We start from the raw sequence: 19394 nt of genomic DNA on the forward strand, positions 1-19394 counted from the left end.
ACTTGTACAATCAGTGCTACGAAGGGTCAGAGCAGTATACTTAAAATTCTGGAGGACATACTAAGTACTAGAATATTATTCTGAATTAAATCTAGGGTATACTTATTTCTGTAATCCTTCATTTAAACAAAATTGGCTAGTTTATTTATCTTACAGAAAATATTGGCATATATTTTGTTGTTTTTATTAAGTATATGTTTAATATGTTTCAATTTTGCCATCTTTCCATGAATTATATCAGTGATAGTTAAGAAAATACATCTTTTATATTTATTCAGAGAGGGTGTCCTCATTTATGCTGTGCAGTGTATGTTTCTCTCTTCAAACAGCTGAATGAGATGGTCATCCTAAATTTTGAAGTACTCTTTGATTCCATGTTGTGCTGGAGTGTAAAAGTATCTGTGTATTAAAGGAAATAGGCTTAACGAAGTACTACACAATCAAGGACAGATTGTATTATGTCTTTTTAATCATACAAGTGTGATTTCTTCATTAAAGAAACGAGGACAAATCCTCAAGGAACTTAAATGAATAGTCTGTTGTTATTTACAGTCTTAATTCTGTAATTAGTGTTCTGTGTTACACAAAAGACATGTTTAGCTGAGGATTTCACTATATTTTCCATACAGTAAAAAATGAATAGGGATGACCATCATCATGACCATCATCACATAACAAAGATACTAAGACAAGTTTTCAATATACATTATATAAATATAATGTGCAACTAAAATTTTATTCTAAATATTAACAGATACTAATATATATATATATATATATATATATATATATATATATATATATATATATATAACTGTTTCTCACACAGCATTTACACCATTGTTTCATACACAGTGTTTGAGATGCTCTCTAGTTACAAGCCTTCAATGTTGTTATCTCTGCACTCACAGTGACCCATGATGCCGTGCTGCGATATGGCTGCCAAAGGTCAGCAAGAAGCATGCCACTCAGTTCTGCTTCCTGCCATTTCCCACCAGGTCCAGGGGCAGAATGGGCCAAGGACACTGGCAGAGCGCTGTAAAGGTTAGCTTCACCAACCATACAATATATCCTTTACAGGGACCTATATTAATGAAGTACTGTAAACTATTCACTTGGCTTTATCTCAAAACTGTGTTCAATCGATATGTAGTTTACATTAGACAAAGCACATACTTCAGTATAAACAGTAACAGAATCTTTCCCTGGATAAATTTAGAGGGAAATGCACTTGGCAAACTAAGGACTCCAATTAAAAATCACTTAGAGATAAATCACTGTGTCCAGAGATGCCTAGCAAAAGGAAAAAATAAACTCTATTCTCATTTCATCCTGAATGGCCTAAGAGAGAATACTAAAACTTACATTTTTGTAAGAAAAATAAATGAATAAAACAAATCCTTGATCCTTGAAAACTGATATTCTAAAATATTTTACTATATTCCTACAACTCAGTTAATACCGTTTTAAATTAATTGAATTTAATAAAACCAACAAAAATTTGAGATTGAATGTAAATAAAATAGATGAATTTAAATAATTAACTCAGTTAAATAAAAAAAAACACACACAAAGATTATTAATGAGTTCATTTTGTGGTGGGGTCAATGAAAATATTGGCAGTCCAACTGTATCAGCAGAAAAATAAAATATATTAACCCTAACATTGGACTTTTTCCTAATCATACTTTATGTTTCTGCATCCATGAATCTTGGGAGCTTGTTGTTGAACACGGATGAATAGACACAGATCACTGATGCTGGAGCAGTTCTGGTTGACTTACACATGACTTATCGGTGTACTGAACTCTATAAAGAGGACGAAGAAGGGCCCTTTCACAGATCTCTATGTTCTGTAAGTCAACGGTTCAAAGCCACAACTGGGTTTCATTTATTTATTTATTTTTTTTTTTTTTTTTTGTGAAAAGCCTTCCTTCATGGCTATATGGAGATTAGTAGCACTGCTCTGTGTACATTCCTAGTGGATTTATCTCAAATGGGAGAGATAAAAATGTGACATGCTGCTTCGTACAGATCAAGGTGTTTAAATAAACTGGTCTATTTGTGAAGCTGCCTTCACCATGTCTATGAAATATAAGCTTTGCTGAAAATATTAAATTTTCTAAGTGCAGCGACAGAGTGCATTTATCTGTTTATGTTTGCTTGCACATTATGCATAGATCAACTGAAAATGCTTCAGCCAACAATGCAACAATTAATCACACAGTCAGAAAAGGACATAATTGCTCTTAATCACTGTAAATAATTACAATGGGCAGAGATGGTATAATTTTCCACAGACAACTAAAACTAAACCAAGCTAATTCATATTTCCTAATAATAGGTCAGGGAAAATGCTTCTAGTGTATGCAAGAGGTGTCCAATCTGGCTTTAAAGAAAAAATTCAATGATATTCATAATTCATATATATTTATATATTTATAATATAAAATTTCTAGCAACAGCAGAATACATTTCCAGGTGCAAACTAGAGAGAGATAAAGAAAAACTAATAATAAAAATTCACAGAAAATGAACAAAATTACAAACATCATTTTATCATTGCAGATGGACAAATGTGAAGCATCACAATGACTCACCAAGCTCATTGAAGCCACTGTATCCGAGTTCCTGTCTGCTGAGTCCCAAGTCTTCCAGATCCACACACTTAAACCCAGTCGGACACTGATAACCCTCCCCGTTCGGAGAGCAGTGTGTATCAGGGATCGCCAGGCTGTTCCATGTCACATTACTGAAAAAAAGACAAGAGTGTGTTTTCAAAGAATCATCATCAAATGATAATCTGATCAAATTAACCATTATATTGTAACAGGCCATCCGGTGTTTTCTCACAGAAGAGCAGTGGTATCATTCTCCTCTGTGGGAACATTTACACAATCAGCATTTGGGACTGAAACAGGTGTGATTCTAATTGCCCTGTACAGGACACAGGAGTTTATATAAATAAATTATTAAAAGCATATTTTTAAAAAGTATAACATATAATACTATATATTATATATAATATAAATTACTTGAATATAAATTATCTTGCATGCACATAGACAGATTGAGGCCAGGCTGCTGAAAAGAGGCAAGCATGTGCATGACGCCCAGGCAACACAGGAAACGTTAATTATTGTGATTTGTGCTCAGCACACTCCTCTGTTGCTGATGATTTAGGCTCTTTGTTTTAGAGCCAGCTCTGACACGCCACTCATGTGCAAGGGAATATTAAATAGGACTGGGTTTTAAAAGAGAACCACCTCCACAGCTCAATACATACACTGCATTAAGACCCTGCTTTCGTCACGCCCTTAAGTTGGGATGCGTGTTAGTGTTCCAGCAAGATTTACTGATCATTTTTAGACATGAATTTCTGTTGGCTTATCACACACCTCCATGTGAAATGAGAAATTCTGACAAATGTATCAAATAATGTGGCTGTTCTTACTGTTTAGTGTTTATGAGGTCGTGACATCACACAATGAAAATGATGATATTTTATTAATACCCTTTACAGCTGCTGATGGGATTTACATTCCAAAGAACAGATGTGTGTGGGAGATGTACAGCAACAGATACATACTTCTTATCTCGTGCTGATTCCAGAAAAAACATCTCAGGTTACGAATGTAACCATGGTTCCCTGAGAGGGAACGAGACACTGCGTCCTCTAGGGGTCACTTTGGGGAACACCTCGTCGTGACCCGTGTCTGAAGCATACTTTGAAAAACGCCAACGTGTTGGTCGGCGACAGCCTCTGATGTCACTACCGGCGCGACTATAAATACGTGCCCGTTGGACCCGTCACTTGTCTTCTTCGTGAAGCTTGCGTCCGAAGCATGGCAGGGAGCTAGAGGACGCAGTGTCTCGTTCCCTCTTTTAGGGAACCATAGTTACATTCGTAACCTGAGACGTTCCCTGTCAAGGGAACTTCGAACTGCGTCCTCTAGGGGTCGCTTTGGGGAACAGTATACCCACGCCGCCATGCTGAGGGGAGTGCAGGCCAGAATCATGGCAAACACTAAGTACCAACTCTACCATTTCACTGCGAGTCGCCCCTGGGACGGCTAGACAGCTGTCCATGACATTATCCCTTACAGCCAAAGGCCTAAGCTACATACCCAACTTACCTGTAGGGCCTCGGCCCGGGGTAGAGCTGAAGGCTTGGAATCACGAAAGATTCCTTTAAAGGGATACGGCTAAGAACCTAGCATGTTCTTTATCAAGTCTTGCCTGTCACACAGGGGCTACCGCTAGCTTTCGCAAAAACTTGCCGAAAGAGCTGTCTCAACAGTTCTCTAGTAGCAGAACTTTTCTAGATAGGTATCAGAGGATACCTGGGTGGAGTGGCGCCCAAGATGAACGGGGCTTTAACCGACTCAAGAAAGGGCACGAAGCAACCGCGCAAAGCCCTCACCATATAGGATTTTAGAAAGAACGCAGAGTACTAGCGTGCGAACTTACCACAGTGTGGATTTCAGAAAGTGTGCAAAGACTTCACGTGCACACTTACCATAGCATGGATTTACAAATACTGTTCTAAGGAGGGGCTCTCGTGGCACTCTGATAGAGCAGCTCATAGATGGAATGGCCCGGGAGCAGAGCAATTGGAGGAAGAAATGTACAGATGAAGCCTCGGCCACGCCTGTACCATGGCGTCCAGCCCCAGTGGAGCTGGATGAGTCAGAGGAAGCCAGAGGGGATAGTGCGATGCTCTCTCGAGTCGCAAACCGATCCACCCAAGTCTGGCCAACCTCTCCAACTCTGCTTCATCACCTTGGTGCGAAGGCGCCATTCCCCGAGCCTCAGCCCCTGCCTCAACAGGATGTCTGCTCTCACAGTGCATCTCAAAAACAATATGTAGTACTGGAGCGCTCTGGTGAAACAACTGAGAATTCAGTCTCACATGAGAGGAGGACTCCGAGCTCAGATTAGCACGCCCATAGGCGACCCTTTTTCTTTTAGCCGTTTTCGTGCATGCCCTCGATATTAGCATAACTCGTATGCTGAAACCGATGGATGCGAGAGGAAAACTGCCTCTTCCATTCCTTTTCGACTTCTGCATGTAAGTCAGGCAAGAATGGAAGGCTCACCTGGGCTGGAGGGCTATGGTCAGACAAATAACGCTCATCGAGGCGACCTCGCAGCATCACTTTTCTGGCTCGCTTCCATGGCAATTCTAATTTTGCTTTCTGGGTAGAACCCAGCAGAGCACTAACTTCAGTAACAGAATGGGTTAATGACAACGCATCTTCCTCCTGAAGTTCACTCTCGTCTGCCGCCGAAGAGTGTGAAAGGAAAAGTCCCCCTCTACACTCCTCAGTGAGATCCACCTGTGATCCCCACGAGCTCCTTCTCCTCCGTGCCTCGGCAACAGCGGGTCCTGAGCCGCAGGAACCAGATGGCTGGCCCTCTTTCCTCGAAAAGAGAGACAAACGAGAACGGAGCTTTTTCACAGAAAAACGCTTGCAGTGCATGTAGATTGCCCCCTCAAGGACATCGCGCGCGTGCTCTTCGCCCAAACAAGAGACGCAAAGACTGTGTGTGTCATCAGGTGTCAAATAACGCTGACATGGATGCACACACTGTTTAAACGCCTTGCTAGTGGATGCCATGATAACAATGATAGATCGCTCTTACCGTTTTGGTTGTTTCTCAGATGCACACTTCAAACAAAACAGTCAATGAAGACGAAGAAGATAAGTGACGGGTCCTACGGGCACGTATTTATAGTCGCGCCGGTAGTGACGTCAGAGGCTGTCGCCGGCCAACACGTTGGCGTTTTTCAAAGTATGCTTCAGACACGGGTCACGACGAGGTAGGGCTGGACGATTAATCGAAAAGTAATCAAAACCGAAATTCATAACCTCTAACCGACATAATTTTCCCATGTCGGTTATTTCATTTTTTTAATCCTGTTAACACTTCCCCCTTAAAAGCACACTAGCGCGTGTGTAGCCACATGACTCTGCTCTCCAGTCAGTGACATATAAGCAAAACACGGAGCTGAACGCCGGTTCAACACATAGTGATCTCGCACGAGCGGTGAGCCTTGCGTCTTCACTAAACTTTGTCAGTTGTATTTGTTTTATGGTTTGGACATTCAAGCGATTAGACGGTTGGATGTGTATTATTATTTCGAGCTACCATGTTCGCGCAGCTGCATTGTGGCACGAACACTTATAAACAGTAGATGTGAAGATCGCACGCACAGAGGAACACAGAAACTATTTGTCAGCACTGTCCTGTGATTTATCATTAAAGTAGCTTAGAATCTCAAAACTTATTATAGCATGTTTGTGTGCAGCGCACATGAAGCACAAGCGTGTGCATAGAGAGCAGCGGTCGGCGGTCGAGCTGCGGGTTCCCGGTTTGTGTCCGCTCTCAGACTGTTCTGTGTATTTTAACTGTAGAAAAGGTTGTTCCGAGTCGAAACTACGATACAGAAAACTACATCAGTATATCATCATAAACGTAGCCGTTTTTGTCTTACGTGAACATAAACAGATGAGAAAGAAAACACACATGTGCAGTATTTTTGCTTAAAGAGACAACAGAGACAACAGCCTAATAATCGCGTGCCTGTCATTACTGTTAATCAAAGAACAAAAGAAAATCATTCACTGATCTTGACTGAATATATTTAATAACTTTACTTGATTAATCTTTATTTTATTTATAAAAAGAAAACTATGCAGTATTTTTAAACTTTTAATTACAGTTTCTGTACCTGAAATTTTGTTTAGTTGTATTTATTTATGATATTGCTAATTGATTTGTTTGTTCCTATCTTATTACTGACTGTTAACTTGTCTTTAACACTTTAATATTTGTAATTTATATTAATCTAGTTGTTTTTGCTATGGTATTTTTTAAAGCACAGACAAAATTCCTCTTGCAGTGTTTTGTAGGCTGCTGATTTTTGCTCATGTTATTCAGCTGCAACAGAATGCTTTGTAAAAATGTTAATTTTTTTTATATTGGATTTTTTATCTTATTGGAATCGAAAATAGAAATCGATAAGAATCGGAATCGATAAGCAGAATCGGAAAATCGGAATTGATAAAATTCAAATGATACCCAACCCTATTAAGAAATGTAACGAACATAGATAAAATAACTGCTGATAGTCCATCATATTTACAGTACAAACCTTGTCAGTGAACTATGAGGGCAAAAAAACAAAACAGAAACGAAATAATCGTTCATTAATCGTAATCGAGGTAAAATGTTCAATTAATCGAGGTTTTGATTTTAGGCCATAATCGTCCATCCTTACGACGAGGTGTTCCCCAAAGTGACCCCTAGAGGACGCAGTTCGAAGTTCCCTTGACAGGGAACTGCAGTATAATTTTAAATCCCCTGATTCATCCCAGGGATAATACACCAAAAGAACTGTGATAAAACTTCCCACACAAAGAGCAGTTTTTGACTTCTTGGGCTATTAAGTTAAATCTAAGACAGTTGATTCTATTGAATTTAATATGGAAGCCTGTTTCTGCCACGGCATAAAAAAAATAACAAAAAGCAATTATAAAATGATTTTCTCTCTCACAATTCAGGCTATTTTTCTTAGAGTTATGAGTTTATACTGTATCTCAGATATTGCAAGATATAAACGCAGACAAAAGTCAGAATATTTAGAAAAAAAAGTTGTAAATACTTTGTTACCTTTATACTACTTTTTATTTCATGGTGGAAACAGAAAACAGAACTGCGAGATGTAAACTCATGAGTAAAAGGTCAGAATTGTGAGATGTAATTTCAAGTCATTTCTATCCTACAATTTTGAGAAAAAAAGTCTGAATTATGAGATATCAAGTCACAATTACCTTTTTAATGTTTAACATAAAAAATTATATATATATATATATATATATATATATATATATATATATATATATATATATATATATATATATATATAAATGTAAATATATAAATATAATATATAACCTTTTTAATTTTTTTAACCTTTGTTTAACCTTTTTAACCTTTGTAAAAAGGTAATTTTTTTACCTTTTTAATATTCTGTTGTAAAAATAGTCTCCATAGTTTAAAGCAGTGGTTCTCAAACCTGTCCTAGAGTACCCCCAGCACTGCACATTTTGTATGTATCCCTGTATCAGACACACCCACTTTAGGTATTGCAGTCTCCACTATGAGCTGATGTGTTCAATCAGGTGGGATAGATGAGGGAGACATACAAAATGTGCAGTGCTGGGGGTACTCCAGGACAGGTTTGAGAACCACTGGTTTAAAGGATATAGTGCTGAAACTTGCTTACCCTTTCTGCGTTTCATTGGTGACGCAGTGATGATTGAAGGTTCCAAACATCTGAACCCCCAGGATTCCATACAGGAGCAGGAAGAAGAGCAAAAATATGGACACACTCCAAATCTGCTCCCCCGACCGCCTGAGAGGAAGTGAATTTTAAGCGGCTGATATGGAAACAAGCTGACATTTCTCACATTCTTTGGGCTCGTGGGGCTTTTACTTGAGAATGTTGGTTATGCGGGTACGCGGCAGTTCAAATCGGAAGTAGATTCGGAAGGCTCGGATCATAATGAGGGCCCTCGGTATGCGTAACATTCCCCAGGGTGACATTTGGTCCACAATCTCTGCTATTTCAAACACCTTGAGACCATTCAGAGGAACAAGCGGATGAGTGGAGTTCCCTGTGGAGCTCAGTTCTTTTTAATTTGAAAGAAACAATTTACTTGGGAAATAACACTGAAGATAATTTCCTTACCTGAAGCACAAGAGAGACCCAGAGGAAGACCACCATAAAGCCATCAAACATGCACCAGCGGTCTTTAACATAGGAGTTCTCTCCCTGGAAACAGAGGCAGGTGATAAGACACAGGCTGTAAATGAAAGTCCACAGGTGAGTGGCAGCTGGTCCGCCGGTTTAATGAAAGATTGTGGCAGCTGTTAACAACAGAGCCAGAAAAATTCAGCATACAGAAATGTAAGCACTTCAGAGTATTTTTCCTACCAGACATTGACTAACAAGTGTGCACTAGAACAGGGGTTTTCAAACTGTGGGTCGCGACCCACTCGTGGGTCACGGAATGGAACAAGGTGGGTCGCACAAAGTCACTTGGCTGCAGCTAATTTTGCGTTTCAATGACACACAGACACTAACACAGTTCAGTCTAGGGCTGCACGAATGTGACGAGTGGGGCGGGGCCTAGTGCCATGGGAACAGAGCTAGGCCGGTGGAGTGATTGGGAAATGAGCAACACTCACCGGTCTCAAGAACCACGGAGGAGATCGGAAAGATACAAAAGAGGAGCGATGACAGTGAAGGACGAGAGAGGACCAGGCCTGGGTTTTATTTTGTGTTTGTTTTTTATTTGTGCACGGCAGTCATCCGAGAGGGGCTGTCGCGCTGTTTTGTGTTTATTTGGTTATTAAAACTTTGTTTGATTGTCCGCCGGTTCCCACCTCTTTCCACGAAGGAGTCATCGAGGCGGTGGGCTGGAGTGAGTTCGCCACCACCCCCCCCCCCCCCCCGGCAACTCACTCCAGCCCACCACATCGAGCACCCTCGGCGGCAGACTCCTTCGCCCTGCTCGATGGCACTGCGGATTCACCCCAGCGGCGAAGGATCTTCGGCAGCGCGCCCCTCCTTCCTCCCTGGCTTCGGCACCAGTGTAAAACATTAAAATCTTCACAATCACAGGAAGAAGGAGGCGGGAACTGGGAACCCACTCATCACAACGATATAGCCCACCAACATTAATAATGAACTGCAATATCCTTAGTGTGATTTTCAAATTGCAATTAAGTCCGTGTGCGTTGCGTGTTTTGAAGGTCTCAGAGCAATGTCATTAAAAGGTTCAATCGGTCTTTTTTTACCTATTTCACAATTATTTTAATCTCCAAACTGTTTTAGATAGTTCTGCTTTGCTTCTTATGCTTTTCTAAAAAAGTGTTGGATTGTGCTCCGTTCTCGCCGACACACACGGAAGGATCATGAATGCAACAAAACACAGCAGCGCAGATCACACTTCACTGGAGTGAGCCTGCTTCACGTTTTTATGGACACTACATATTTTAACGCCAGTAAACAAAAATTAAAACTTGTAAATTTGTAGTGAAATTTTCAGTTGTACTCTAAAATAAAATGGTTATTTTTCTTAAATACTTAATTTCTGTCATAAAAATTTTAAGTAAGATTAGGTTTAAAGTAATTTCACTCGTTGTTTTTTTTTTTTTTTTAATATTTTGGTGGGTCGTGAAATATATTACACTTGTCTAGGTGGGTCGTGGAATGGAAAAGTTTGGGAACCACTGCACTAGAAGACCTAAACATGGTTTAGGTTTGCAATGAGAACTGTCTTACAATGTCTCTAATGGTAAAGCACACAAATAATACATTCAATAATAATGACAAACCAAAAACAGGAGCTAGTAGTCCTTTATATTCAGGTAGTGGATGTATGACATTCCCATATTCTCACTTATGTTACTTGTCTCTTAAGCGTTTCTTTTAAGCTTTCAAAAATGATTTTCAAATAGTCCTGTTATGATTTTAAATGTCTGGTTAGAGAAATAAAATCAGTTAAGACATTTATAATGTTACCAATTCTTACATTCATGAAAATGTTTATATTCCCTTATTGTATAGTTGTATCTACATTTTATATTTGATCTAGATTTTTAGGCTATACTGTTAATGTTATCTGTGTGCACCGGGGGTCTGAGAGTAACGCAATTTCGATTCTCTGTATGTATATACTGTACATGTGGAAGAATTGACAATAAAGCAGACTTGACTGATTTGACTTGACTCGACAAATGATTTCAAATTTATAATGTGACTAATTCATTACTATTTCAAATAAATGTTCTTTTGAACGTTCTTCTTTTGAACATTCCCAAAATGTTCAATGTTCCCCTGGGATTTCAGAGCCTATGATCAGCTATCGTGCTCAGATCTCACACTAAATTAGTAGGCCAAAAACCATGATTTATTAAATGGATAGCTTAAAAACTAAGTGAAGGTCAGACTGACTTTATTAACAGCAACTGGCAAAGATTGAATTTGGAATATTGTTTGTGCTGATGAATGTGTTACTTAAGATTAAAATAGATGGCATAATTTGCAACAGATAATGAATTATTTACATTAATTCAGTGCTTAGACTGCATTAGCAACTAATCATGTCTCCAAGTCCAGAATATACCTAATGGCAAAAATATACCTGCTAACAGTGATAAAGAAAACAACATGTCACTGAATTTCACAGATCATACCATGCATTCAAAAGATGGAAATACAAAACAAATATACTGGCCTAATTAACTGAGTTGAGGTCACAAGCATAATAATGCTGCAAGCTACTCTCCTTCAATAAAATTAAAATTCATGTGTTAACTTTGCATATAATCACTGAAAGGTTAATCACCCTGTCCTCACACGATCTCAAGTATAAAGGAACAAATTAATTACTTTATCTTCTACATAAACCTTACTGCTTTCCATGCTAGAAGAGTGAGGTTCAGGAAGCAAATGATTCACTTATTCAATGTCATTCAGTGCGGTTGTTATCCTTGATTCTCCAATTAAACTGTACATACGTTATTTAGCCACAGACACAGTCTTTTTTCCTCTTCCTTTTTCTGTTGTAAATTGTGACAATGCTGATTGAGTGTGTTACCTTGATGATGGCCCTGATATGCATTTTGGCGATCATCTTTGCAGTGTAGAGGAACATCAGCAGCATATCCAGGGCAAAGGTGACATACTGCAAAGGCAGGTAGTGCTCAAAGGTCATAGGTGTATTCATACACCGAAATGACACTGATTATGGCACAGGCCCGCAGGAGAGAATGAACCCACTGAGGACAAAGAACAGAATCTGTTTTAGAGAGTGGAACATCCTCATAGTTTTAATTTTGCACCTTTTCCTAATTGAAGAAGTGAAGTGAAGTGAGAAGTGAAGTGACATTCAGCCAAGTATGGTGACCCATACTCAGAATTTGTGCTCTGCATTTAACCCATCCGAAATGCACACACACAGAGCAGTGAACACACACACACACACTGTGAGCACACACCCGGAGCAGTGGGCAGCCATTTATGCTGCGGCGCCCGGGGAGCAGTTGGGGGTTCGATGCCTTGCTCAAGGGCACCTAAGTCGTGGTATTGAAGGTGGAGAGAGAACTGTACATGCACTCCCCCCACCCACAATTCCTGCCGGCCCGGGACTCGAACCCACAACCTTTCGATTGGGAGTCCAACTCTCTAACCATTAGGCCACAACTTCCCCTTGTGTGACTCAAGATATAAAAAGATCTCGAGTCAGGAAACCTCCAAGAGGCGATCGCAGTCTCAACCGTCCGACAAGATACGTGATCTTAGCCAAAAGGCCGAGAAGCGATCAGGTACACTGAGCAGGTACACTCTCAGAAATAAAGATACAAAAGCTGTTACTGTGGTGGTACCCTTGCAAAATGTACACTTTTGTATCTTATTTACCCCTAAGGGTGAATATGCATACCTAAAGTGTGTACATATTTGTACCTTTATGGTACATTTTACTACATTTTGAAAGGGTACCCCCTTAGTGACCTTGAGAGTGTAGTGTGTGTTGTGATTTGTGTGCTGTCTTATGCCAAACAAATATTCAGTGACATTTTGGTCTCTGCTATACAGTACAATATATTCAACAAATAGAAGATTTTCAATGAATAAATGTGACCCTGGACCACAAAACCAGTCATAAGTAGCACAGGTATATTTGTAGCAATAGCCAACAATACATTGTATGGGTCAAAATTAATGATTTTTTTTTCACCATCAGCTTCCAGATTTTTAAATAGTTGTAGTCCAGGGTCACAAATGTCAATCTGTTTCTCACAAACAGCTACTGTATGGGTTAAAAAACTTGGAATATAGTGCACAAGATTTTTGTCCTTTTTGAATCTTGAAAGTTTCTGGTCAGTGTAAACATTTGTTAAATAAACAGTATTCAAAACACCATTTGTGTTTAATGAAAAAATAAGATAAAATAAGTTAAATATTTTAACTGAACTACTCATTTAAGAGTTATGTAGAATAGGATTTTGGATCAATGAGATTTTAATGTGGGTGGGGCTAAACCAAGATGGTGTGAAAATGTCTTGAATGTTGGGTGCCAGATACTGGGTGCTATAAGGTGGATATATGACTGGTTTAAACATAATAATAATAATAATAATAATAACGTGAAATAAATGTGTCTTATTTTATGAAATTGCACCTGGTTCGGACAAGGTTTTAGCTTGTTAATTATGTATTTTTGGTAGTATGTGTGGGTCATAAATTACTGTGAAGAAGAACCACATGGTAAGGTTTCAGAGGTTTGTACACATACTGGTTTGTTGATCCAAAGTATGTCTGCACTGTCTGTCAGTGTTTCATCTGGCCCAAAGTCTGTCATAGGCTGGGCCTCGACCCGCGAGCTCTGCTTCCTCTTCAGCATGCTGGGGCTCGCTGTGCTATAGAGAGAGTGGATCTGTAAGACAAAAGAACATCGACCACAAATGCTTACTGAAACCACACATCAGCCAAAGCTCAAAATCCATTTGTAGCCATTGGATTTATTCTTTATTAGATGGTAACTCTATATGTGCTCTAAGCACTTACATTACAAAATAAAATTGTGACGATTGGGGCAGGGCTGAGAGCTGTGGGAACAGAGCAAGGCCGGTGGGGTTAATGATAATTAGTGACCGGTCTCGAGTCCCTCGAAGGAGCTCTGGAAGGATAAAAGGACGAGTAACGACAATAAAAAACGAGAGAGGACCAGGCCTGGACTTTATTGTGTTTTGTTTCTGTTTGTGCACGGCAGTCGTCCGTCGGGGGCTGTCACGCTATTTTCATTTTTATGTTTATTTTACTATTAAGGTTATGTTTAAATGTTCGCTGATGTCCGCCTCCTTCTTCCAGAACCACGACTATGAACTGTGTTACAAAAATATTACAAAATAAATATATGAAAAAGTTAAAAATACGACTATTAATTAAATTACTATAATTATGTGTCATGAAAAAACACCTCAGAGGATGTGGCATATCTAAAGTCCTAAGCACAGAAACATCTAGCAACTTCAGCAAGCAAACAGATTTGAGGTACAGTATGTGTTCATTGTTCATTGTAACTATACAGTATGACATGAAGAAACAGCTCTGAATGGTACCAGACAGTATGTATTGTAGTGTTGCATAGCCACACAATCAAGTTTTATGTACAATATGATGTACATAAAACACGGACTTGACATAAAAATACTGACTTACCTTCTGCAAAGATCACACTGGATCTTCAGCGCAACACAAAAGATGATAATGAGACTGCATAATAATGGCATTAGAGCCATTTTTACCGAGGACAATAATAAAACATGGATATCACACACTCGCTGAAACAAAGCGCACATACCAAAGGGAAAAGTAAAGCTGAAATTGCTCCAGCACTGCACATAACATGCGATCAGGCATACCCTGTAAATAACACACAACAATTAGTCAACATGGCATATGGTGTACCAAATGGGTACAATTATATCTACAAATAATGTCCACCACATCAGACAAGGCATATATGCAAAACTGAGTGGCAGAGTCATGAATGGATGGGATTTTGGGACCAGGTTACTCACGGTCAGGTTCCTCATTGGTGCATTCATCCCCGACATAGAGAGGAACTGAATTCAATACGAAAGACGGCTGATTGGTGGAGTCGAGGTCTATCCTGCAAGAACATCATTAGCTTTTTAATTCTTATTTATAAAGGAGTCCCGTCAATAAATGCTGCATCACACAACAGCTGAAAGATTGACCTTTCTATGTGATATCAACACAAAAAGAACAAATCCACTCCAGCGAACTGTCACGTCCAGTAAGGTCAGGCAGGCCTTCGTGCGTCAAACATCATATAACATCATGAAAAGCTTTTGCGGAGTTGGTAAACATTTCAAAGGCAGATGTAACATGAATTCCACTACATCAAGATCATTTGAAGGGCAGTTCGGAACAATGGCAAGATTAAAATATAAAGTGTGTGCTGTCTGCCAGTAAAAACAATTGCTACAATCGGAAGCCTACAATAGAACATTGAATCTTCAAAGTTTTTACATTTATGTCAAGGACATAGTGGTCTCCTCAGAACAGCTTCTATGTAGTCACAGGCAATTTGCAAAGTAATTGCTACAGTTAGCATATGTTGATAGATGGAGATTCAAAGACAACTGAAAACAAAATTACAGGGTGTAAGTGCAGTAATGTAGGAGTAAGTTGCAGAAGACTACAATTAGTTTTACTTTTACGGAAAGGACAATTTGCCTAAAGGCAGGGTGCAATCACTAAACACTTGGCTGGTGTCATGAGTTTTTAGGCTCGTTTGTTACATAAGCAGTTTGTGTTTTAGATAAGATTGTATAAGCTATGAGAAGGATAATTATTGCCCCCAAAGGCTTTTTTGTTTCTAAAATTTGCAGCAGAATATAAAGAAGTATACAGTATACTGCACAACTGATTAGATTGGATATCCAATCCCATCTTCATATTTGATCCAAGAACTACAAAAAAAAAGACAAAGAATGAATTAGGGATGTTCATTTTGGTTATTTTTCCTGATCGACAACCGACGCTCGTTAACCGATTATTAACCGTTAACCGACAAGATTATTTTAAATTAGAATTGAATTAAATTAGAAATGATAAGTGTCTGTGAGCCATTAAAAATATTAACGGAGATTAAAATTAAAAGCGCAAAAAGCAACAAACAACAGAAAACAGGTTCATTTTTGTGCTGCGCAAAAGGAAACAGACGTCAGAAAGCAGCATCCTATTTTTCTTTAGGCTTATTTTATGCAAAGATTTGTTTGGGGGGGGGGGGGGGGGGGTTTGCTGGCGCTGCATGCGTGCAAAAAGTTAAGCTTTGCTACTTTAACCAATGTAGCCTGTCCATTATCATAATAAAATACAGCCAGTCAAACATATGGAAGAAAAAAAAAACACACTGTTTAGTTTAGATATGTAATAAAATCTGTGCTGTTAAGTGTTATCACCGTACCGCCATGATGTTATGCAAAACATTTTGTTTTTACAGTGTTTAGTATAATGTTTGTAAATATTTGACGTCGGCATTAGGCCTATTTCTGAATAAAATAATAAAATGCGACGTATTTGCAGGTTAGGCTACGCGACGTATGTTTTTCTTCTCTCTAAAAAACACAATTGTTTATCTGCGTAGCATTGTCACGTTCGGGATCCAATGAGGCACTGAGATAGAACCAATTGCAGGTAAGTCATTTATTACAGGGTAATCCAAAGGGGTAAACAGTCCAGGCAGGGGTCAAAACCAAACATAATCCAAACATGAAAACAAGACAAGAAGACAAGGCAAGGCAAGGCAAGGCAAGGCAAGGGCAAGACTGATTTGACGGACATGAATAAACATAAGACATTAAACAAGGACTCCGTAACACAGACTCAGACAGACCGGGTATAAATACACAGAAGGATAATGAGGGAACAGGAGACAGGTGGGGAACAATCAATTACTCAACAGGAGGAAGGTGACCAAATAAGGGAAACAGGAAGTGATAAGGTGACAGACACCGTGAGAAAGGAGGACACCTAGTGGAAACCCAGGGAACACAACCCAGACAGTGTGACAAGCATAGCCTATTTTAACAATGCAGCAAACCGTTTTAAATATTTTAATAAATTACTGAAATTATATAAATAAGTGACTTTTTAAACCGTTTAACTGATTGTATTATTCTGACAACATTCTTAACGGTTGGTTAACGGTTAACCAGTTAAAATGAACATCCCTAGTATGAATATATGCCCATTCTCTGTGTATGTGGAAATTCTTACTAATAAAGTTATGCCAAACACAAAAATGCATGAAATTTATATCCATTTCATTCATGTGTACAGCACTAATAACCAGAACAATATTACTTTTCATTCATGGTGGATTCTGAACAAAAGGCTAGGCTGTAAACCCATTACCAGTTTCAGAAATTAACAAGAGCTGAGGGCAAAAGTAATTTAAAGGGAGATTCCTCCTGCTGCTGCACGGTTACCATGGCAACAGATGAGAGCAGAGCTGCTGACGTTAAAGCTATTGCTAAATAACCTCTTACGAGAATACACACGAATTACATAAAATATAAAGGCATGTCGATTATGACATTGTGTGAATTTCTGTCCAAATTTGTCACAAGCGTATCCAAAAAGGTTTTCACTCGATGACAGCGCTGTAGTTTTGAACAAAGGCCTTTTGACTGCGCGGTCGGTTGCATACACTTCCTGGTAGACGTGCAAACAAGCCAAATAAAACAAAATAAACCACTTATCTGACACTCTAATCGAACTCACGATAGGAAAAACGCTCTGAGACTTACCGGTTATTGAAGTATCGCCGTTAATGCAGAGTACAGTCCGTGACTCGTTGTATTGAGCTCGAACTTCAGGCACAGCAGCCGCGCGACAGATGCGCACCGGACGCGCGTGACCCGCTGCAGCACAGCGCGCGGGATGAGATCCTGCAGGCCTTGCATGTGTATTAGTGCTGAGAAAAACAACACGTTTCTTGTCATTTTAATGAATGTTAAATGCTGATAAACTGTAATTAAAATGAAACACTTTGAAATCTTAAATGGAATTTTAAGTCACTATTCTTGAATAAACATCAGCTTTGAAAAATACCAGAAACAACTAATAGGCCTATTGATTATAATTTAACACATCAACATATCCTTAAAATATAATCGGAAATAATAAATAATATATGGTAATAATATAGATACGCACCGGGGCTAATTGTAACAATAACCAATTGTTACATTTTTTTTTTCAATTAAAAAAAAAACAAATAAATGCGATATAACAGCAAAACAGTTAATATCAAAAATAATATAAATTCTCATTCTTCAATCTTAAATGACAGACGTCAAGCTGAAATCTAGGCTACTTTCATAAATGTCACTGGCAGGTCGTCACGTGTTTTAAATGTTATAATTTTATCATTCAAATTCATTTTTAATAAATTAACACTTTCTTTTGGCCAAAACAAGTTTGATATTTACTTTTTTTTATGAATACTCGCCGATATTGCTTAAATGTTATTGAAACGCTAATTTGATCCACATTCGAAGGCTACGGTTGAATAGGCTACACAGCGTTATATTTTGCATGGTCATTTAAATGTGGAAGTTAATGGGTCCACTAAATTATCGTCGTCCAGCTCGTGTAGAAATACAGATGTCCTGAAAAATGGCGATGATTGACAAAGTGATGCGATATGACCGCCACAGCTGTAAACATAGATTGTAAGTGTATTTGACCAGTTTAACCTCTATTTAACCATGTACCAAAGTTGTTTTAAACCAAAATGATATCGAGTGGAAGTATCGCCTGAACCATATAGGGGGCGGTGTGTTTTGTTTATGTTCCGTCTTGTGTGAGACAGGGGTATGGGATTTAAATCTTGCCATGATTCAAAACTGAAAATAAAGTTATGAAAGGTTGAAACTAAGTGATCGAAAACTCAAAATCTTACAAAAAAAAGTTTTGCAAGATCGAAAAATAAGACTTGCAAGCTTGCAAAATGTAAAAAAATTTAAATATCTCTGCAAACATTATGTTGTTTTTGAGATTTCCTTCTTCAGAACTGCAACATTTCTTTTACGATGTTGCGCAAAGAATTTTTCTGAGTTTCAAATTTGTCAGTGTTCTCCCACTGTATTAGTTTGTTTTCCAGGTTTGAAACCTTGTAAATGGTGATCTGAAAACTGGTGTGCGAATGTGTGAAAAGAAATTTTGAAACTCTGAAAACAGAGCTTTGCAGGCTTGCAAAGTGGTAAAAAAAAATTAATCTCTGCAAACATAATTTTGTTTTTGAGTTTTCCTTCTTCAGAAGTGCAACACTCTTTTTAATGGTGTTGTGCAATCATTTTTTCAGAGTTTCGAATTTGTCACTGTTCTCCCAGTGTATAGTTTGTTTTCAAGATTTGAAACCTTGTAAATAGTGATCTGAAAACTGGTGAGCGAATAGGTGAAAAAAAGTTTTGAAACTCTGAAAACTGAGGTTCGAAAGGGCGAAACGTATTACATTACATTACATTTGCACTCCTATTGCAGACAATTTTTTCAGAGCCGAGTTTACAACACCCACTTTGCGGAGATACGCCCACACAGTTGCGAGCTTGCGACTCACGTGATTTGTGGCAGCGTTGTCACGCAGCTCTGCTCTGAAACTCTGAAACTCAGACTGAGCGAAAATGAAGCTTCGCAACCTCGCAACTAAAAAAAAAGCCTGGAGGGAGGGCCTTCTGCTCTTGGCCAATGCTTTGCTGTCCGCTGACGTACAGTCCAA

At 38.7% G+C, this 19394-nt stretch overlaps 1 protein-coding gene across 1 annotated transcript in view; it reads right to left on the reverse strand.

Moving 5' to 3' along the window:
• The window catches only part of LOC132095307 (sodium leak channel NALCN-like), a 114970-nt gene extending 97431 nt beyond the window's left edge, over window positions 1-17539 (reverse strand). Inside the window, 10 exon segments of the mRNA XM_059500159.1 lie at window positions 2601-2752; window positions 8294-8422; window positions 8504-8643; window positions 8759-8842; window positions 11676-11808; window positions 11810-11856; window positions 13374-13514; window positions 14442-14503; window positions 14662-14753; window positions 17422-17539. Coding sequence (XP_059356142.1) covers window positions 2601-2752; window positions 8294-8422; window positions 8504-8643; window positions 8759-8842; window positions 11676-11808; window positions 11810-11856; window positions 13374-13514; window positions 14442-14483 — 868 coding nt within the window. The 5' untranslated portion in view covers window positions 14484-14503; window positions 14662-14753; window positions 17422-17539.
• Window positions 17540-19394: the final 1855 nt, after the last annotated feature.

This window comes from Carassius carassius, chromosome 19 (genome assembly GCF_963082965.1).
Source record: "Carassius carassius chromosome 19, fCarCar2.1, whole genome shotgun sequence".
In the NCBI taxonomy this organism is placed as follows: Eukaryota; Metazoa; Chordata; class Actinopteri; order Cypriniformes; family Cyprinidae; genus Carassius; species Carassius carassius.